Source organism: Symphalangus syndactylus, chromosome 23 (assembly GCF_028878055.3).
Source record: "Symphalangus syndactylus isolate Jambi chromosome 23, NHGRI_mSymSyn1-v2.1_pri, whole genome shotgun sequence".
Lineage (NCBI taxonomy): Eukaryota > Metazoa > Chordata > Mammalia > Primates > Hylobatidae > Symphalangus > Symphalangus syndactylus.
Genome location: NC_072445.2, coordinates 68,106,115 through 68,128,383, shown reverse-complemented (window position 1 = coordinate 68,128,383; position 22,269 = coordinate 68,106,115). Strand labels below are relative to the sequence as shown.

Here is a 22,269-nt window from a genome sequence, read left to right as displayed (position 1 = left end):
GAATTGTAATCCTCGGTGTTGGAGGAGGGGCCTGGTGGGAGGTGACTGGATCATGGGGGTGGATTTCCCCCTTACTGTTCTTCTGATAGTGAGTTCTCATGAAATCTGGTGGTTTGAAAGTGTATAGCACCTCCCTCTTCGCTCTCTCTCTCTCTCTCTCTTTTCTGCTCTGGCCATGTGAAGACCGTGCCTGCTTCCCCTTCACCTTCTTCTATGGACTTGTAAGTTTCCTGAGGCCTCCTGGGAAGCAGAAGCCTGAGCCGATTAAACCTGTTTTCTTCATAAATTACCCAATCTCAGGTAGTTCTTCATAGCAATGTGAGAATGGACTAATGCAATATCTTTGAATGATTGAGCCCATTAATCAAAAGATAAATAAGGTCCATGTTTATTCTTCAATAAAATACATATACATGACTGTTATACATCTTTAGAAAGCAAAGAAAAACAGCTAAATGAAAGTACATTCAGAAATTTAAAATATACATGATAGACACCATCACCACATTATGAATCCTTTTTTTAATTTCTTATCAACACCAACAAACCTAGTCAGAAAGACTCACTGACATCTACCAGCTGAGACGACAGCAAAATACACATTAGGCAACGTATGAACTCTCACACAGCAGATGCTTTCTGCTCTTCTGGATGAGTAGTAGCGGTTGAGTTATAAGCCTTCATGGAAGGTGAAACTGCCCATAGAAAGACCACTTATACAAAGCACGGCCCACTAAAATGGAGCAAAAAGAAATACAGAACACTTCTAATAGAGAAACTGCAGACTCCAAGCTATGCGAGGAAGTCATCTTAATCCAGGAACCTACATCTAATAAATCCAGCACCCACTTCCCTTTAGGACAGACGGAAAATTGCCTCCTGGTAAGAAAATTTCTTAACCTCAAAAAGGCTTTCAGGGAACATGGTGATGGATAAGAAGACAAACTTGGATTCTAACTTAAGAAAAAGGAAAGAAGTAAAAAAATGTAAAAGAGAGTGCAACAGCAAAGGCGAAGCTTCGTGGATATTGAGAAGTGGGCCGTGGTGATGCTGCAGCACACAGGGATGACAGGGCAGCCAGGGGACAGGAAAGAACCGAGTCCGAGGACCACAGCCCTCTGGGGGCCTGATGCTGCCTCTCACTTGTGCTTTTACAAGTGGATTTTCGACCGGGGTTCTGTCATTTGGCCCCCAGCACAAACTAACCCAGCACACGCATGCACACTGGCACCCGTGCCGCGTGGCTGGGGGAGGGGCAGAGGAAGCACAAGGGACAAAAAAGGAATGAAATAAAGAGCAGATTCTGTTCCTAGTATCAAATCCATATTTTGATTCTTAAAAGAGAAAAAAAAATTGCTAAGCTAATTTCCATAAAATGGATAAAAATTAAGTATTCACACATCTTTCCAAACATACATCAAAGCAAGCCACAACAATGGCAACATGCCTACTTACATTTTTGAGGAAAGAAAGCAAATTAATATCAAGTTAGAGGAAATAACTGAAAACAAACTTATGGCACTCAACAGACACGAGTGTTACCAGCTTCAACCTAGAAATTGTTTCCCCAAGTTAGTTCAGATGAGAGTCTCGTCCAAAGTTTGTAATGTAGCAAATGTGGACATGTGCCCTCCTCTCCCTGATTTTTAAATAGCAGCAGATCTCTGGGTGTTGGTGTCTTCCAAATTACCAATGTGGCATGCCTTCTCCTTAATAACTTGCGAGATTTATTTCTCTCCAGGCAGTGGGAAGTGCCATATCGGTGCTTAATTTCCTCCATTTGCTAAAGAAAGTGGGAACTGTCTAGTGAGTGAGCAAAGCCATAGCATCCATTAAGAGGGTGGAGGAGAAATACAGCCTCCCAAATCCTAATGACCTGTTGGAAAAATTGATCTCCATAGCCCTGGTCTAGCCAGACTCAGCTTTTCTGAGTCCATGCTCGCATCTGGCTTGATTCCTCGGCTTTGCAAAGCCCCCTTTTCCCATTAGAGCAGCAATCTACCTAGTTACCAGCCCTCGCTGGAGCAGCCACACAAGGACAGGGAGCAGGGGCGGGATGAACACTAGACTGATAATCTCCCATTTCAAGTAACTCTAGACCGTAATCATGAACTCTGCAATGCAAACTACCCTCAGCACTCGTATAAAAGGCACCCTGCTGGCATGGAGATGCCTTCCCATTCCAAATGTGGAAATTTAACTACAGAATCAAACAAGATCCATTTTCAAAGTAGAGTCTCCTTTCTAAACCTCAAAACAAAACAAAAATCACACCCACTCACTGCAGGGTCATCAGTGGATTAACTTGGCAAAGAAATCATGCCTGTATTTGGCCTGAGCTGTCTCTTCCATGCGTGGCAGGGTCTGGGGACAGTTTATCTGCCAACGTGAGTCAGAAGGGAAGGTGGATGCAAATTGCACGTCGTGCAAAAGATCTCATGCTCGATTTGGTAGAGAATGCACACCACAGGACGGAAACGCCCTTCCATGAGGGGCTTCAAATCAGACCCTTGTGTCCTGTTTAGCATTTGAGTGAATGCCAGCTCTCTGTGGTCTAAGTATTAATGCATGCACTGGCTTGTATTTTTCCAGGCTCAATGAATATCATCAGCTAAAGATAGCATAGTAATATAACACTCCAGTCACAGGGGTGTGTGTGTGTGTGTGCGTGTGTTAAGTAAACTAAATTACACATTTGAAGCATAGTCACATAACAGGAATGTAAGAAACCAACCTTGGATAAATGCAAGGCCAAAGGAGAAAAAGAAATGCATCATAATGTGAGAGCAAACGCTGGAAAGGAGTCAGTTTTATCACTAACACGACCACAAAATTTGCATGTGGCCTTCACCAAATCACGTATTTCCTTCTATCTCTACTTCCTCCTTACCTTAAAGGTGAGAATAAGGATGCTGCACACATTCATGGCATGCTGTAAGGATTACTTAAGTGGATCTGAGAGATAATGGGGGAAAGCTGATGCAAAGTGAAACTGCCATCCCTCATGAGGCCACCAAGTAATTCTTATACCTTTCATTGCTATTGTGACAACAGTAGCTTAGAAGGGCGGATGGATACAAACAAAGGCATTGGCTGGGCCCAGTGACTCACGCCTGTAATCCCAGCACTTTGGGAGGCCGAGGTGGGCAGATCATGAGGTCAAGAGATTGAGACCATCCTGGCCAACATGGTGAAACCCCATCTCTACTAAAAATACAAAAATCAGCCGCATGTGGTGGCGCGCGCCTGTAATCCCAGCTACTCAGGAGGCTGCAGGAGAATCGCTTGAACCCGGGAGGCGGAGGTTGCAGTGAGCCGAGATGGCGCCACTGCACTCCAGCCTCGTGACAGAGCGAGATTCTGTCTAAAACAAAAAAACAAACAAAGAATAAAGGCATTAACACAGCTGATTCAACACAACAGTTATTTGGAAATGGAAAACGTGAGGAAAGCTCATGAAGCTGGTTGGTGAGCTTGGAGTTGAGCAGATAATGGGAATTTTGTGGGGCTTTTCCTTGCCTCTCCTTCATGTGGAAATGACACACTCGTTTCGCTCCTTAAAGCCCAGTGCTTTTCTGGGCCCCATAAGCTGTCTACAGTACGGCCATTTCCTTTCTTACATATCTGCCATGAAATGGCACATGGGCTAGGCATAGGAACCTTCCAGCTGGAACATTCCAACATTCTCACATCCAGCAGGTGAGCTTGCAGAGTTGCCCTCACCTCTGGTGTCCGATTGAGATTTCTTCACCACCACTGAGTCCCGTGAGACAGCACAGGCGAGAGACTGCACTTGGTCTTTGCCAATGTTTGTGTTTACCCAGAAGCTTGAATGTTATTTCCCAAGTCACTTCAACGTTGAAAGCTCAGTGCTATCTTGCTCCAGGAGGTGCAGATCTGTCTCTTTTCGTTGACAACTGGGGCTTGAGGAAACCTCTTGCGACTGTTGACATTATTCCAAAGGTCAGAATTTCAAAGACCAACCATAAGCAGATACTTTTTGCATCATCTCTCAAGACCAATGTGTTTTGTGGGAATGAACTGTCAGTCAGAAGGGTGCAGGGAGTATAGATGTGAAAAACAGAATCAGCTACATGGAAGAAAACATGTGCTGGGGACAGTTCAGAATAAATGAAAGACACAGTGGCTGATGCCTCTTGTTGGAGAATTCAAAGATGGCTTCTGTTCCAGCAAACAAATTATTTATCCATTGTAGTCATGTGACCACAGACCAAATCAAAATGACAGAGTCTGAGAAACTAAGTCTTCAAGGGTGCATGGGAGGTAGAATTTTTTCTGGCCATCTAATTGCCCCTTCGAAAGGCATAGTCTAATGGCTGGAAGTAGCTTTCTCCCTCTAAATGCATCCTCCAGTTTTAAAATCTCCAATACATCTCAAGTGTCATGGCTGTAGTCATCTGAGAAATAGCAGACATAATGCACCCCCTGCCCCAGTGACTAAGATCAAAAAATTTTTTAAAAAAAGTAAAAAATCTCAAGATGGCAGGGAAACATCTTCCCAACTTCACTCCCACCAGGTGCAGGGATGTGTTTGCGCCCTGAGACCAGACCGCAGCGCTGGGTGTTCCTCTGAGCGCAGCAGAGGCACTCCAGTTCAAGTTCAAATTCAGGGTCGAGCGCTCCCCCTGCTAAGACTACCAGTCATCATGGGGGTCAAGGCATCAGAACTGCTGATTTTTCAAAAAACTTTCTCGAAGCAGCAGCAGCAACCACAGCAGTTTTCCTGCAAAGCAAACAAAATATGAATCTTGTTAATTCAGCAGGGCTTTTAAAATTATAATTAGTTGGTTGTGCCCCTTAGGAAAACCACAGATGATTTTTTTAATAATGTATGTGTGTATATGAGCGGGAAAAAAAAAAAAAAACCTCTTGATGGATTCCACCACTTACCAGAGTTGGGCTTTTTATTTTTTAGTTTGTGCAAGATATTTTTTTTTCTTTCAAACTTTTATTTTAGGTTCAAGGGGTACATGTGCAGGTTTGTTACATGGGTACATTTGTGCAAGATATTTTAGTACTATTTGCAATACTGAAGGACAAGGCCTCTTTGTTTCATCTGAATTGCAGCCACTCCGTCCATCTGGTCAGCTTGATCCCAGCACCAAAGTGAGAATGTGGCCTCAGGTGTGGAGATGTTTCATGTGCTTTACGACCATGTCTGACCTGGGGCCCGCACACGGCTACCTGCCATCATTCCTGTGGATCTGAGGAGTACCCTAAATTTATATCCCATAAGCTGGCAAAAGATACGACAGAGGTAACCAGAAGCAAAACGCCACCAGGTTGATTTTGGGAATGTTTCCTCTAACAAATTGCGGGAGATGTATATACCCCAGTTGACATTGTGAACTATGCCTTATTTATCGGCCTGGAACTCTTTCTTTTTCCACAGGAATAATCTTCAACCACTAGATTTTTAAAATCAACATTATCTCAAATTTGGTTTGTGTCATAATACATCCTGCCATAAACCCATCTCATCCTGGCAGGGAATATTATCGTAAAGAATAATCTTTTTTTTTTTTCTAACTTCTCAAACGAGGCTGCTCCCAGAGTTAAAATCTTACATTAAGTTTTATTTATTTTTTTTTTTTAAGTAAGAAAGTAGGTGGGGCATGGTGGCTTATTCCTGTAATCTCAGTGCTTTGGGAGGCAGAGGCAGGAGGATCACTTGAGCTCAGGAGTTCAAGGCCAGCCTGGGCAACAGAGTGAGACCCCACCTCTACAAAAAATTTAAAAATTAGCCAGGTGTGGTGGTGCATGCCTTTTCTCCCAGCTACTCAGGAGGCTGAGGTAGGAGGATCGCTTGAGTCCAGGAGTTTGAGGCTGTAGTGAGCTATGCTGATGACCCTGCACTCCAGCCTGGGTGATACAGCAAGACCCTGGCTCTAATTAAAACAGCAACAACAACAACAACAACAAAACAGAATGCAAACTAGGAAGCATCCAGATTGTGTGTATCTGAAATGATTCTTCCTTGGCCTGTGGTGTGACTCAGGTGAATTTCTGAGGCCGAATGGGGCTGAAGAGTGCAGGAGAGGAAGGCAGCCAGCTCCATGGCTGTCAGCAGCCCTCCTCAAGCAGTTCCAGCAGAGGCTGTGTCCAGCTGCCCCAGCGTGGCCAGCCCAAATGCTGCTGTGTTCGCCCTCTGCACAGCCGTCACTTCGTAGGCTGCTGTTGTCTTCCATCATGTTGGGTTCGAAGCACCCATGTCTGTGTGGAAGGACTCTACCCCCTCCCACCACCATTTCCTCCTCATTCTTCCCCCGCAGGACCCTGGCAGCAGGCCCGCCTTGGAATGCAACCCTGCCACCCAGTGAATGCATTCCCACCAGGCCTCCAAAGTGGCTCCGGTCCTTATGGTGGGAAGGTGGTTTGTGGCAAACCCTCGGGGTTTGTGGTCGCTAGGGACAAAACTGCTTCTGGGGGAGAGGGTGAAGGCGGGGGAGAGAAGGAGTGGACACAGCCTGGTGGCCTGTGGATCCAGGCACTCACGGTGCAGGGCTGGGGCAGCTCGCTGAGTGCCATAACCTAGGCCTGGGGGCACGAGGGTCCTTTCTTGCTCCAGGTTGTCCTCACAAGAAACAACTCTCTCCTACCTTATCGAGACTTTCACGTCCTTGCTGTTTTTGACAAAGGAGAATGGTCTTTGTATATAGAATGCAGAAGCCTTCCTGTTCACTTTTTGCGGATTTCTAAATAAGTGACAGGGCATATGTAAGCGTCCCTTCCTCCGGAGGCCAAGTGTTTTCCTAGCACTGATATGTGGCCTTTACTATGAGGTACTGATTCATTTCTACCCCATCTTATTCTACAAAAAATTCAAGGCAGCTTACAATAATACGTACAATCAAAAAGACATGCAAAAACCTCAGGCCCAGAAACATACCTATCAGAAGAAGTGATTAAGACCAGGCCGGGCCTGGTGGCTTACTCCTGTAATCCTAGCACTTTGGGAGGCTGAGGCGGGCGGATCACCTAAGGTCAGGAGTTTGAGACCAGCCTGGCTAACATGGTGAAACCCCGTCTCTACTGAAAATACAAAACTTAGCCAGGCATGGTGGTGGGTGCCTGTAATCCCAGCTACTCATGATGCTGAGGCAGGAGAATCGCTTGAACCTGGGAGGTGGGGGTTGCAGTGAGTCAAGATCGCACCATTGCACACCAGCCTGGGTGACAGAGCAAGACTCTATCTCAAAAAACAAACAAACAAACAAAAAACAGTGAGCAGCAAGAACTCACTCACAAGTCATCAACCCTGTGCAGTTACATGCATGGAGCTGTGCAAATGGCTGTGGACTCCCCGCCCAAGATTAGGGAGCTGACTCGCTGCAGGGTCTAGGCCCCCAGGCAAGGACATGAATGTTGGGTTTTCTTAGAGTCCTTCATAGGTACATGTGCCTCTTAGTCTTCTCCTTTAGGGCTACATTGGGCTAGATTATTGATATCAAAGAAGGTATTCATGTGTAAACCCATCTCTCAATAATTCCAAAAACACGTGAGCTAGGTGGAGGTCTGCATGTGTCTGGGTGTGTAGGAGGTGGTATTCTTTGGGCTCGTACAGCAGGCCAAGATCAGGAAGCAGCTCAGGGGATTGAAAAACATGGGCTTCAGCTTCAGAAACATCCGAGGGAACCACACTCCACCCTTTACAAGCTGCATGGCCGTGGGAGTGTTTAGTCTCTGAGACTCAATTTCCCCATCTGTACAGAAGAGGGTGTCACTTCCTCTGATCTCACACATTGTCATAAGGACTACTCCTAGATGGTTACCAGCACCCCCTGAGCTGGTTATTGATCCCTCCCATGCACCAGGCCCTGGTCACGGGGCTTTGCTTGGATGATCTCATGGGAGCCACTCAACAAGCTTAGGAAGTGAGACTCTCCCCAACCCGCAAGTCAGGCACTGAGCTTCCTCCAGTAAGAAAGAGCAGAGCCAGGGTGCAAACACAGCAGTCTGATTTCAGGGCCCTCCATGCCAGCCAAAATGCTGCTCTTCTTCCCGCATAGTCTGTGAGCAAATTCTTTCTTATTCCTGTCTCTTAAGGCCTTCACAGACACCTCTTCAGGAGACCCAAGACTAACCTTCCAAATGGGTGCCTCCTGTAGACTATTTGGTCACAAAGTCCTGGGCATCAGAGCCACGATTCTTCTTCTTCTTCTAGGGAAAGCAGAAGGCATATGGGAAGGATTAGGACTGTTTCCTTCAGGCCCTGCCTCATGAGCTCACATGAAAAGACAATCACTTGCTACTGAGTAGAAGGTGCTCTTCAAGAGAGGTTCTTGAAGACTACATTCCCGACAACCCCCTGGCAGACACACCAGCCAACCTCAGAGTCCACTCTCCCCTGAGGCCCCTGTCACACGACCCTTCCTTCTCACTTAGAGTCAGGGCCAAACAGCTCAGCACCTCATCACACTCAGGTACGTTTTGCCAGAACTCACGCGTATATAGCACAAGAATGCTCTATCACTTGCGATACTGGGGCTACGATGACTGCAAAGATGAGTCAGACACAGAAACGGCTTCTTCCAAAGGTTTTCAAATTGAGTAGACAGCGGTAATGTGAATTCCACAAAGAGATTCAAGAAGACAGAGAAAGAGTCTCCAGTTTGAGGATTGAGAAAAGCTGGGGCATTTAATACAGGCCTTAGACAAGTACTGACTTGTGGGCTCCTCTAGAGGCAGCAGTGAAGATGAGGCTCAAAATAAGAGCTGGGGACATCCTGGAGCAGGCCCTGACTGCAACCAGGTTGGGTCTGGTGTGGACAATGGGGAACGCATGAAGATTTTTTCAGTCAAGGTCTGAGCTGTAATTAAGGAACTAATGCATTGATAGATTAGGGAAGAAGGTGAGTAGAGGTTGGATATCAGCTCATGGGTTGTTTTATTAGTTCACTGAGAGGGCATGAGCCAAGGTCACAACACTGAGAATGGGAAGGAAGGGTCAGAGGCTTCTTAGCTCTGGGGGAAAGAAACCACGTGAAATTTGTGTTGTGTTCCTTCCTCTGGCCCCAGAACCCTGGTTAATTCTGCAGTAGGTGCTGAGTTCTAGTAGATTCCTAGTTTGGGAGTGCTTTGCCCCACCCCAGCTGAGAACTGCTTCTGATGGAAACAGGTTACGCACAGAGGGTTGGGGACGTGAGAAAGCCTGCAAGCCATCGCATGTCACCTTGAGCATAATACAGAGGGCAGAGAACTCTCGGATGTTAACTTCTAAGAAAAAAAAATCCTTCTTAAATTTAGTGACAGTCAATATGCTACTCAAGTGGTTACAAAATAGTAAGTGCTTTTAAGCTTGAAGCAAAAGAGACAAGTAAAAATATATGAAAGACTCAAAAATAGAACTTAGGTTGAAATGGTAAACAGTTTTGGATCAGAATTAAATTTTCAACTTAAAGGTAAATTCTGATTTTGTAAAACTAATATTATTCTAAAAATAAGCCTTCTGGAAAACTTTAGTCTCAATATTTCCTTGAAAAGTAAGATATACTAAGTTTGAATATTGACTTTCAGTAAAACTAAAACTGTATGGTACAAGAAAGGTTCTAGAAGCATCGCTCAGGTCCCCTGTACCCAGCAGCCCATCACCGGCAGGAGAGCAGAGCAGTGAGGCTCTGCCCGGACATCAGAGCTCAGCCCTGTCCTGAGTGTTCTCAGCTACAGACACTAATGTGCCCGTTTTGTGGGTTGCTATGAGGAGTCAGTGAGTTATTTTTTGTAAAGCAGCTAGAAGAGTGCCTCTACAATACTGTATAATTATAACTGTAATAACTAGATTTATAAAATGCAATTTATTTTTCATTAAAAAAAAACCATCATCACTCTTGAACTATCTATTCGCCTCAGGTACCAGCAGATGGAAGGATACAAAAGGTGATTTTACTTGTTGTTATATGGTTTAAAAAATATTCTTAAACACTTTTTAAATTGTACAATGTCATTAATTATCTGCCGTGGTTTCTATACTATCCTGCCATGTCAAAGTGTATTTGGACACCAATAAGCTTGGATAAAAATACATCAGTGGAAAATTGGCTCAAAATAGGTTAGTAACCCTAATAAGCAGTTTATGTAGTCTGGGTGAGGTACCCACTAGGTAATAAGTCTATTTTTACTTGACATCAGTACCAATTATCAAGGAAAGGTATATTCAGACACAAATAAAACTTAGTGCCGATGCTGAATTTAGAAGTAAAGTTAATTTCAATAAAAACTGGATGTGGAAAAAGTGAGTACCTAAGGCATAGTCATTCCAAGGTTTGTTGGTCAGTGAAAAAGTTCCATGCCAAACCCTCAGGAAATGGAGAGGATGAGGAGTAAAGGTGGAAGAAACAAAAGGTATCAAACCCATGCTATACCAGGGCAGGGCACCAGCCACCCTAACTGATGGGCACATCAGACAGGTCCCTGGTGGGCCCGAAGGTTTGCATGGCATCTTGGCTGTATATGCATCTTACCAGTTGAACATCCTAGATGTTCAGTAAAGTTACTTGGGCATTACACATCTGTTTTTGTGTTAATTATATAATCCACAATTATTTGGATGGAGACAACATGAAGGAGGCAGAGAAGCCAGTTAGGAGGCTGCAGTCATTCAGGGGAGGCATGTCCCAGGCCACGGTAACCATGGGAATGGAAAGAAACAGCTTCCAGAGGTAATTAGGGGATATCATGTACAGAACATGGAGGTAAATTAAACGTGAGATGGGGGCTCGAGGGAGAGGAAGGAAACAAAGAAGAAGCACCGGGGCTGGCTGGGGCCACTCCGCGGGCATTCTTCCCTAGGAGCATCACTGATGGTGAGGCAAGGTGCAGGGAGATGAGATTAGTTTAGGGATGGGAAGATCCTGGTGGAAACATCTAGTACACAGATGGACGTGTGGATCTGCAGCTTAGGAAAGGTATGTATGCCAAAGAGACAGATGAGGAAGTCAGAATATAAACATCTGGTAATTAAGGCAATGAGAGTAGATGAAGATTTTATGGTAAGAAGTTATTACAGAGAGCGGGCTAGGTTATTCACAATACTCATCTGTAGTCTAAGAGTCTCCTACACATGGACTTGTACAGATATCTGGACTAAGCTGAGTATTAGAGTTAAGATTTGGTGCCCAGAGCAGATCAAGCCAGGTGAGCACAGAATTTAGAATTCTGAATTCTGTTTTAAGGTGGCATATTTCTCCTGAATGAACATTACTATATATTCTCCAGAACTTTATATGTTTATAGATTATATGTGTGTGTGTATGTGCACATAAGACAATGAAGTAATTCATTTCATAATGGATAGAATAATTTAATAATAAACAGTTATGCTGAAAATACTCTATTAAACAACAAATACATTATTTTTAAAATGTAAACTGCTGAAAAAAGCATTTTAAGGCTGGGTGCAGTGGCTCAGGCCTGTAATCCCAGCACTATGGGAGGCCAAGGTGGGTGGATCACGAGGTCAGGGGTTTGAGACCAGCCTGACCAACATGGTGAAACTCTGTCTCTACTAAAACTACAAAATTAGCCAGGCATGGTGGCACATGCCTGTAATCCCAGCTACTTGTGAGACTGAGGCAGGAGAATCGCTTGAACCGGGGAGGTGGAGGTTGCAGTGAGCTGAGATCGTGCCATTGCACTCTAGTTTGGGCAACAAGAGTGAAATTCTGCCTCAAAAAAAAAAATTTTTTTTAAAAAAAGCATTTTAAGTAATTTAATACCCGCACAAGATTTGCAGTCTGAGAAAAGGAATGAGAAAGAATCTTATTTAAGGTTAAGATGACTCTAGCCTCTGATCTTCAAAAGACAGGCAGACAGGAGAAAAAGAGGAAGAGCAAGAAGCCGTGGTCACCTGGGCATTGAGTCTGGAGTGGAGCTTGTGGTCTGACAACCAGGGGTGCTTGAGAGCTTCGCTTGCACTTATTCGCCAACTAGAGGGAAATTCAGAAGGTGATTAGTAGAAACACACCGAAGAAAGCCTGTATCTGCTGTTCAGTCTCAGCTCCAGCCTCTGCCTTTGGGAGACCAGATGGCCGAATGTCAAACTCATGGTCAATTCTGCCTTCTCTTGAATTGTGTGCTATCAATGATGGCATAGATGACCATTGAATCCAATCAGGATAACATTAGTAAAGACAAACAAGGCAAATAATAAAAATTCTTGTTAATAACTGAACATTTACTTTCAAATATAAGTAACCATTTCTGTAGTATAACACCTGAGCTTAGTAAAGTGGATTCCTATCAGTCAGTTGAAAAATAAATATATATTTATTATTGTAAGAACAAAATGCTACAATGATTCTTGATGATTGCCAAAGCAATTTGTGTATTAAAACTTTTGAATAATAAATATTGCTAACTTTTGAATTGAGAAGTTTTGAGTTAAATAGGTAGGGAAATAGAATCACTAATAGAGAAGGGCCATTAGATACTTTTACAAAGAAACAATATCCTTTTGAAGCTAGCAAAGTTTTATACAATTTTGGGAAATAATATGAGGAAGAATAATATAGATTTACTATATTCGAATTCTAAATTCTATAAATTTGTCTGCTGTGCTAACATTTATCACATTAAAACAAATCACCTTTCAAAATAAAAACTGTAGGCCAGGTGCGATGGCTCATGCCTGTAATCCCAGCACTTTGGGAGGCCGAGGTGGGAGGATCACGAAGTCAGGAGTTCAAGACCAGTCTGGCCAACATAGTGAAACCCCGTCTCTACTAAAAATACAAAAAATTAGCTGGGTATGGTGGGGCACACCTGTAATCCCAGCTACTCAGGAGGCTGAGGAAGGAGAATCACGTGAACCCAGGAGGCAGAGGTTGCAGTGAGCCAAGATCGTGCCATTGCACACCAGCCTAGGTGACAGTGTGAGATTCCATCTCAAAAACAAACAAACAAACATCTGTAAGTGAATGTAACAATCTGACGTCAAAGAGGTAGTTTCAAGCAGTAATGAAGCTTCAGTTTGTAGGATTGCTTCAATGCAATTGCTTCATCAGATACCAAAATATTTAAGTATAAGATTTGAAGAGGAGATAAGTCTTTATTACAGTCAATGAACTTGGTGACAGCATCACCATTATAGTGCCAAAAACAGGCAGAGGTAATTTTTAAAAACCTCTTGACCTCCACCAACCTCAGTTGGAAGTGTGGTTCTGCTTAGTGTTATACATTTTCAGTACTGGATCTCCAGAGCATTCCAACGGCTGAGCAAGGTGAAAAATGATGATTCTGTACTTAGTGTCGAACTTCTTAAATCTGGCTATTAAAAAGTTAACAATAACATTGTACTAGTAATTAAGCTTAATAACATTTCAAGTTTATTTTTGTACCCCAGAAATTTATTCTATGATCGTGGTGTTTGGCTTTTGGCTTTAGTTTCAACCAAGCATTGACTGGAATTCTAAGCCAGTTGCCATCGGCCCACAGGGGTATCTGATGCTCCTTGGGCTCACTCACTGAAGGAGTGAGCGGCACTGGAGCCCACTGGGCCCACCTCTGCATCTGCTCTGAGCTGGCCATGTGACTGCAGCACTGCTCTCAGCCTCAGTTTCCCCATCTGTAAAATGATGGTCTCCACAGACCACAGGATTATCCAGAAGCCAAATAAGATAACACACAAAAGTACACATATAAAACAGGTTCACAGCAAATGTGGATTTCTCGCCCTCCAAAGATTTGAAAGGGTTGACAGTTTCCATCTGTTCACTGCCTTGGGTAATGTGCTAATAATAATAACCTTGGCTGTTATTGTGCCTTTCCATCAAGGCACAATAACAGCCAAGGTTATTATTATTATTAATCCACTATTTGTGAATTGTCCCTCCTGTCGGACTGATAGCCCTAGCCTGGCTAGATTCTCTTCATCCTCTAGGGATGGCCTTATCTTTGTGTTAACCACCTTTTATTACATCTTTTTAAAAAATACCTATCCCTTTTATTAGATGGTGAGTTACTATAGGCAGGGACTGGATTTGTGCATCTATTCTGAGCACATGACACATTTCCTGGCACACAGTAGGTGATCAACACTTGAATGAAAGCATCTCCTGCCAGGCTGTGTGCCAGACCCACTGCCCACACTGTTTCCCCACTCCCTGTGACACTCTCCTACCTGTTGATCCATGGCCATGTGTATTAGTGACTTTAAGGCCATAAAGATAATAAAACGATAAGGCAAGTGTTATTGGCCCTGAAAATCTTAACTGCTTCAATTATACGGCTCAGGTATAAAGCCATCTGAAACAGCATGTTTGACGGGTTACTCACAATGCCCTTCTCCCTCTATGATTCTAAAATGCAAATCCCTATATTTCAATGTCACTCTTTTTCATCCACTGAATTTTGAATTAATGTGGTTTTAGCATAACAGAAAATAGAGGGCCATGTAATAAATAACAACCAAGTGTGTGGCTGTGGGGGAAGGAGAACTATTTGTTTGAGCCTCCGTTCTGCCAATTACTGGCGGTGTGATCATGGGCAAACCACGTGGGATCTTCTACCCAATTTCTGCCTCATGGAGTTGGGGGCAGGGTTGGGGTGGTGGTTAAAAGAGATAATGTCTACAAAGCACTTGGCATGATCGGGCCCATAGTAGGTTCTCAAATGAAATGGTAGTTAAAGATTCAGCTACACGGAACCATATTCAGCTTTGCAGAGGTGAAAGGAATCCTAGAAATACTTCTCCCAAGCCTTTCATTTTGACAGTGAGTCAACTGGGGCCCAGCAGGAGTCCATGGCTGGTGTGGCTGCATGATAAATGGTAGGAGGAGAAAGATTTGTGTAGCTTCATGACCAAAGCAGTCCCAGATCTCAGTAGACTGGGTCAAGAGGATCAAACCTCATTCTATCTATGACTTTGCACAAGCATCACAGATGTTAGTAAGGGAATAAATTCTAACAGCCCTTGTGGTACGCCGTGCTTCCTTATCATCCCTACTGTGCCCAGAGCACAGGACGAACTTGCGTTACCTCTTCTCCTTAATCAGAAGCTTGGAGATGAACTCCTTGGCCTCCTCCGAGATGTCCTGAAATTCTTCATCCTCTAAGTCCCACCTGCAGGCCAGGATGTTGTTCAGCGTCTCGGCATCATTGTCACCCAGAAAAGGGGACAAACCGCTAAGTCTGGAGGACACAGGGTCCAGAGTGAGTATTTTTTAAACAGCCTCAACGCCTTTCCATACAGATTGCTTTTCTAATTCTGCCATTTAAAGGTGAGAGAAGGAAAATGACCTAATCCTGAAGCATAATTTTATAATATATTATTGCAATCAAGAAAATGCTGGCCACCCCTACCCAACTCCTGATTGGACAACTGCAGCAATAACAGAATATGAATATGAGTATCAGCTTCCTTTTTAAAGCACTTTACAGCTCGCAAAGTGCTACTACATGCTCAGATGGCAAACGCCAGGCATGTCACCTCTGAGGGGTGAGGCTAGCCTGAGTCATTTAGGACATCAGTTTTTGTTTTGTTTTGTTTTGTTTTTGAGCTGGAGTCTCGTTCTGTCGCCAGGCTGGAGGGCAATGGCGTGATCTCGTCTCACTGCAGCCTCCACCTCCTGGAAGCGACTCTCCTGCAGCCTCCTGAGTAGCTGGGATTACAGGCGCACGCCAACATGCGCGGCTGATTTTTGTGTTTTTAGTAGAGATGAGGTTTCACCATGTTGGCCAGGATGGTCTCAATCTCTTGACCTTGTGATCCCCCCGCCTCAGCCTCCCAAAGTGCTGGGATTACAGGCTTGAGCCACTGCGCCAGGCCATGTGAGCTTTTTAAATTAATTTTTGGCTTTTAGGTTGTGTCCTAGGAGTTAAAGTGATTAATGAAGAGGACACACATTTACTTTTCCAAATGATGTACAGGGAAAGAATTCACTCCTTTCACCCACAGGAGTCAAGAAAACCTAGAAGGCAACTGAGGATGGGACAGTGTTATTTATTTTTTAAATACCCCAACTGGGACTTTTATTTAAAATGGCGAAACCTCAGAAAATATGCATGGAGTTGGAGAAGGGTCAGGGACAGAGGACAGCTACTCACAGCATATAGGCGATGACCCCCACACTCCACATGTCAGTGGGAAAGGAAACAAAATCATAGTTCACAACTTCAGGGGCGAGAAATTCTGGGGTTCCAAAGTTCACCTTCAGCTTCTCTCTGGGTTTGTATCTGCAATTTAAGAGACAAAGTGGAAGGACGGAAGTGTCAATCAAAAATCATGAACATTGAAATGATGCCGACTATAAGACAAAATAACCTCAGCCATACAGCAAACTTCAGATAAATAAACATTAAAGGAAATCAAACAATTAAGCAAGAGTGTCAAAAACTTGTAAAGAGGCCCCAGAAAATTTTAAAGTCAAAATTCATACTAGGAAACCTTAATAAGCTGAACCAGTTGTGGGAGAAGCTGCTGTGAATAATTAGAACATCTGAATTATAGAAGATGACAAGAGGAAAACTGATATAGTCATTGACATGGGGATGACTTGAATAAGCCTGTATTAATGAATAAACACAGTACTGCAATAATTTACACCATCCATTTTATACGTGTCGTTCATGTGCTGAATTGTTAATGCGTCCACGTAAACTCTTTGTTCCCTGAAGAATCTTATATGTGCCAGAACCCTTTGCAAACTTGTTTACGTTGTTAATATTTTTAAAGTAAATCTTCTCTGTACAGATGGAACAAATATGAAAGAGGGGACAAACTCTCGCAAATGCTAAATTAATGGCTTCTGATTTAATAAACTTCACTGTATTAGGTTTTAATTTTTTATACTTTTTACTGCATGCATTATAGAAACTTCTAAACACTCGAGTCTCAAATTTAGCAAGTTAAGGCCAAACATAATTTTTGTTAAATTAATTATAAATGAGATCATGAAACCAAAGAGCAGATCAGATATATGTTTGCAAAGGAAGGGCACCCATCATGTCCCCTAGCTCCATTCGTCCATCTGTGTCCAAATAGACATACCTTCTGGCCAATCCAAAATCAATAATTTTTATTTGCTTAGCATCCCGATTCACACACAGGATATTCTCAGGCTGCCAGGAGAGAGAGACACATTAGCAATGAAAACAACCATCATTCACTCAAATTGTCCTTGAACCACAACTAAAAATACAACGATGCTCAGAAAAAACATATCAGGCCTTTCACTTCGGGGCGGGCTTGTCCGTGTGGGTACTTTCTCCTTTAATTATGTGGTGGATGAGGTTGCGGGTATCCTGCCAACCCTGCATTATCCAGCCTGCCCTCTGCACGGCTTCACAGTTCATCTAATGCCTGAGTTCAGGCAGAGACCTTGAGGGGAGCAAGAAGAGGAGGTTGCTTCAGTCCTTCCCAAATGCACTGTGGAGGCCCGCTCGGACCTGACATCTGCCCCTCTAAATTATTCAGTATGAATTTCCCCTTCTTGGAGAACTATTTTTCCCAAGATTTATGAGTTCCAAGAGAATTGACCTGCTCCATTCAAACAGCCACACTGAACACGCACTGTCATGTGAACGTTCCGGCCTCCAGACCTTCCCTCTGCTCAACGCCTACGGGAAAGTCGCACGGCAGAGGAGGGCTTTTCTCTCCAGTCGTTCTTCAGTCTCAGCAGTTCCGAGTTTTTGCTGAGTTTGGTCTCAATGCCTAAAACCCCTGACTAAGTGTTGCCTTGGAGCCAGGCCCTGGTAAGACCTTAGCCTGCTGACCTGACAGTCTTGGGGTGCAGGGGGAGAAAATAGGTTGCAGTGCAGCTGGTCAGTGTTCACAGAATGTCTTACAAGTGCACTTAATATTTATTGGGGTAGGAAAACGGAGGTCTTGGGAAAGTAAGGGATTTGATTTAAAGTCAAGGCCATTTATAAAAGAGAAAAAAAGTTTCAAAGAGTTAAGAACCCTCAGTCCCAATTGTTTACGAGCTGGAGGGCACCAGCCCAGAAGCCGAATGCCCAGGATCCCATTCCTCAGCCTTTAGTGGGATCGGGCTCCCCCTCCCCAACCTGTCCAGGTGGACAAGAGGTTCCAATGAGATCAGAAATTCAGAAACACATTATGAAATGACATCATGTCTCCTTGTCAATACTCAATAGTATATTTGGCTGGGTAGAATATCTTTCGAAGCCCTTTTCTAAACTATCTCTAAAACAGATGTTTGTGAGTAAAAGTCATTATAGAGAAGGGGGTGCTATGTGAAGCATTTGGTTTCGTGCTTAAATAACTGATGGATCATGTATAAAGCTGTCCAATTGTGAAGGAGTACTGTGGCATCAAAAAATTTGCAGGCTATAGAGAAACTTGTTTTGAGGGCATTTCAAAAAGTTAGCCTTTTTATGATGATAAAATTAAAGAATGTTCATTGGATAAAATTTGCAAAACAGAAAAATATAAAACAGACTGTTTGTAAGTCACCCATAATCTCTCCCCACATAGTGACGATCACTCTTAATATTTTTGGCCCTTTTCCTTCCAAGGAGCTTTCAGAAAAGCAGCTCCTTAAAAACCCATCCAGCTGTCACCTTTATGATGATCTTTGCATCCAAGCCATAACTAAAATTGCCCACTGCAGGTCTTCAATCAATGTTGTGAAGCCTCATATGGAGTCGTTTGACTTACGATAGGTTTGCTCCTAGTTCCAGTTGCCAGTCAAATCCCTTTAGGGATATCTGCAGAATATCTACATTCAATGAAAATGCTCCACGAAAGCATGCATTATCAAACTCAGCTCATAGTGAGGGTTTTGCTAATGATTTTTAACCTCTGACTTTGTCATTTTATAAACCACTTCCTCCTGCTCTCCTCCTGCTCAAAAGTGAATGGGAAAGGCAAGGCACATAAATCAAGACAGTGAGGGAAGCCAAGTTATAGGAAGAGAGGCCCATGGAGGCCCATGGAAACCTATTTCAGGAGGCTGAATTTATTTAGCTCTGCAATCCCTAGTGAATGCAATAGATGGGATGTTATATAGAATATATATTTTATCTTACTGTCACGCTGTGCAAACAGGGAAATGAGAAAATGACCAAGCCACACAAGATGTACTTTATGATACTTAGTCCCAATATGGGACTTGATCAGGGTTGTTGGGCCTAGGTCTTTTCTTGGTTGTAACTAAGACTACGTACAGTCCGATTCCAGGAACTTCATAATGAGACATAATGAGAGAGGTAAAGAGGGAAGGGGCAATCAATAGGAGGAGAAAGAAAGGCGGCTTGGCTTCTGTGTGCTTTCCACCATTGGCAGTGGGGTGTCCACCCCACCCTCTCTGCCCCTTAGCACTTTGGCCCCATCCTTCCGACTGCCCTCTGCTCCGTTCTCCATAGGACTCTTTTCCAAGGGGCAGCAAACCCACAGACAAACAAGTCCCAAAGTCCGGAGCTTCCTGAGTGACTCGAGGAGCTGCCGGCGATTCTTGGAGACCTGGAAAGGTTGGCTACTACTTAGGGAATTCTGAGATAGCTAAAATCCTCTCACCTACTTGTCCTGATGAGAGGGATACCACATGGATACCGCTGTGGTGGTGGTGGTGGTGACTGTTTTAATTCTAAACTTTTAGGGAAACCATTCCACATGGATACTGCTGTGGTGGTGGTGGTGGTAACTGTTTTAATTCTAAACTTTTAGGGAAACGATTGCCATATAGATTTCTTTAATGCATGCAAGTTACAAGAATCTGAATATTAGCCCGTGAAGATGAAACACGAAAATATTAGGGAGTGACAGAAGCTGAGAATAAGGAGATGGGGGTAACAATTCAGATGTTTATTCATTTCTGAAATGACTGTACCAACTTCCCCAGCTGGCATATAATAGCAGACAGGGCCCACTGAGCAAGGGGTGGGAAGGGCTTACGTCTCACCGGATACAAAACACCCTTACCTTCAGGTCCAAGTGGAGAATGTACATCTGATGCATGTGCCTTATCCCCTCACATATCTGCTTCATGAACAGGATGGTATCAAGCTCCGTCAAATTGTAGTTCTCATCAATGATGCGGTCAAACAGCTCCCCACCATCCACACTGCAGAGGGAAGAGAAGCGAAGCCCTCAGTCCCGATTTCCTAACCACCATGTGCTTTTCTTGTAGTGACTTGACGTGCAAGTTCTGCTACCTCTTCTGAAAAGTATATGTGCAGTTATTCCTCTGCCTTCTTTGCTGTCTCACTTAGATGATTCTTATCTTGAAGGCCTGTATTTTATATACCTTTAATCTCATAAATGGAAATCCTCAAGCCAACCCCCCACCTTGTGTGTGTGTGTGTGTGTGTGTGTGTGTGTGTTTGAGACGGAGTCTCGCTCTGTCGCTCAGGCTGGAGTGCAGTAGCAGGATCTTGGCTCACTGCAAGTTCCACCTCCCAGATTCAAGCGATTCTCATGCCTCAGTCTCCCAAGTAGCTGGGATTAGAGGCAAGCGCCATCATGCCCGGCTAATTTCTGTATTTTTAGTAGAGATGGGGTTTTACTGTGTTGGCCAGGCTGGTTTTGAACTCCTGACCTCAAGTGATCCACCAGCCTTGGCTTCCCAAAGTGCTGGGATTACAGGCGTGAGCCACTGCACCGGCCCTCAAAGCCCCTTTATCCAGTGTCTTCAGCTCTGGCGTGAGCCCACACACATCATGTTCTAAAGGTGTTGAAGAGAGAGAGGCCCTAAGAACTCCGGGAGGGGAACTCCAAGCCCTGACTGAAGGTAATCAGGGTCTCAGCCCTCTTAAGTCTCCAGACTGAATTCAGCGATAAAGTGCTTCTATGTGGCTGGTGCTAGACACAGTAATTTCCCTTATCCTCCAGGACACCTTTCAAGACCCTCCGTGGATGCCTGAAACTGTGGATAGTACAGAAGCCTGTATATACTATGTTATTTCCTGTAGATACATAACTCCGATACAGTTTAATTCATAAATTAAGCACAGTAAGGGATTAACAACAATAACTAAGGGTAAAATAGAACAATTATAACAACATGCCAGCTGCACTACTCTTGTGTTTTGCGGCCATTATGAAGTAAAATGAGAGTTCCGTGAACACAAGCACTGCGATGCCTCCACAATCTGATGACCCAGTCGGCTACTAAGTGACTAACCACAGGGAGGGGTGGAGACGCTGGACAAAGGGATGATTCACGTCCTGGGTGGGACCGAGCGGGACGGTGGGAGATTTCATCACGCTACTCAGAGCAGTGTGCAATTTAAAACCTGTTGATTGTTTACTTCTGGAATTTTCCACTTAATATTCTGGGGCCTTGGGTAACTGAGACCATGGAAAGTGAAAGTGTGGATAAGGGAGGACCACGATACTATACTTTTTATTCAAAATGCCTTATTGCGGAAGAAAAACAAAACAGAATCACAATATCGATTCAGTGTTGGAATTGCAGTCGGCCCTCCCTATTCATGGGTTCGGTTTCCACAGGTTCAAACAATTGCAAACCAAAATGTTTGACCAAAAAACAATAAAAATTGACAATACAACAACAAAACTAATACAAATTTTTAAAAAACACAGTATAACAACTGTATATGTGGCATTTACAGCTTATCAAGTATTGTAAGTAGTCCAGAGATTATTTAAAGTACTTGGGGGGATGGGCATAAGTTATATGCAAAAGACTACGCCATTTTATATCAGGAACTTGAGTGTCCTCCGGTTTTGGTATTTGCGGGGATCCTGGGACCAATCCCTCTCAGATACCAAGTAATGACTGTACTCGGTTTCTAACTAACCAGTCCTTATGTTTTTATAAAGGTGAGTTTAAATGGAAGCTTCTTAGCCCTAATCATCAACAGTTTTTGACATGAACTTTGTATTAGTGAATATGGTGAAAGTAAGATGTAGCTCAAAAACCACTTTCCTCCAGGTTGCCCTGGCTAATATTTAAGCTTGATTTTTGACAAACAGCTTAGATGCAAAGCTAGATCTACTTGGTCCCACTACTTCTTAGCAATAAAATCCCATATGGAGATGTGTAACCCCAAGTGTTTCCCTTCTAGAACTGATGTGATTGTGTGATCAGCGCGAATCAGAGTCTGCCGGGGCAAGCTTGGTTCTGGTCCCGCTACAGCAGGACCGGAGCTACTGAGGCACGGTCATGGTGGTGAGTGCTGTTGGGGAGGTCAGGGAGGGGGCGGAGGGGATACGTACTACTCCATGACCAGGACAATGTCGTTCTTAGACTCGAAGGCATCGTACAGCTGGATGAGGTTCGCGTGGTCCAGCTGGTTCATGACGCTGATCTCGTTCTTCACCTCCTCCTG

The 22,269-nt window shown here is 43.8% G+C and overlaps 1 protein-coding gene across 5 annotated transcripts in view; it reads right to left on the bottom strand.

The window, feature by feature from the left end:
- Nucleotides 1-364: 364 nt before the first annotated feature.
- The window catches only part of MYLK4 (myosin light chain kinase family member 4), a 97,041-nt gene continuing 75,136 nt past the window's right edge, over nucleotides 365-22,269 (bottom strand). For 4 of the 5 annotated variants that reach the window (XM_055263252.2, XM_055263250.2, XM_055263251.2 and 1 more), the window contains 8 exons: nucleotides 22,157-22,266; nucleotides 19,898-20,039; nucleotides 17,006-17,076; nucleotides 16,063-16,191; nucleotides 14,995-15,147; nucleotides 11,867-11,945; nucleotides 8,106-8,181; nucleotides 365-4,744 (listed from right to left, as the gene is read on the bottom strand). In XM_055263252.2, coding sequence (XP_055119227.1) covers nucleotides 8,131-8,181; nucleotides 11,867-11,945; nucleotides 14,995-15,147; nucleotides 16,063-16,191; nucleotides 17,006-17,076; nucleotides 19,898-20,039; nucleotides 22,157-22,266 — 735 coding nt within the window. In that variant the 3' untranslated portion in view covers nucleotides 365-4,744; nucleotides 8,106-8,130. The remainder of the gene's footprint in view (nucleotides 4,745-8,105; nucleotides 8,182-11,866; nucleotides 11,946-14,994; nucleotides 15,148-16,062; nucleotides 16,192-17,005; nucleotides 17,077-19,897; nucleotides 20,040-22,156; nucleotides 22,267-22,269) is intronic. The other variant, XM_055263249.2, reaches the window with a different exon arrangement.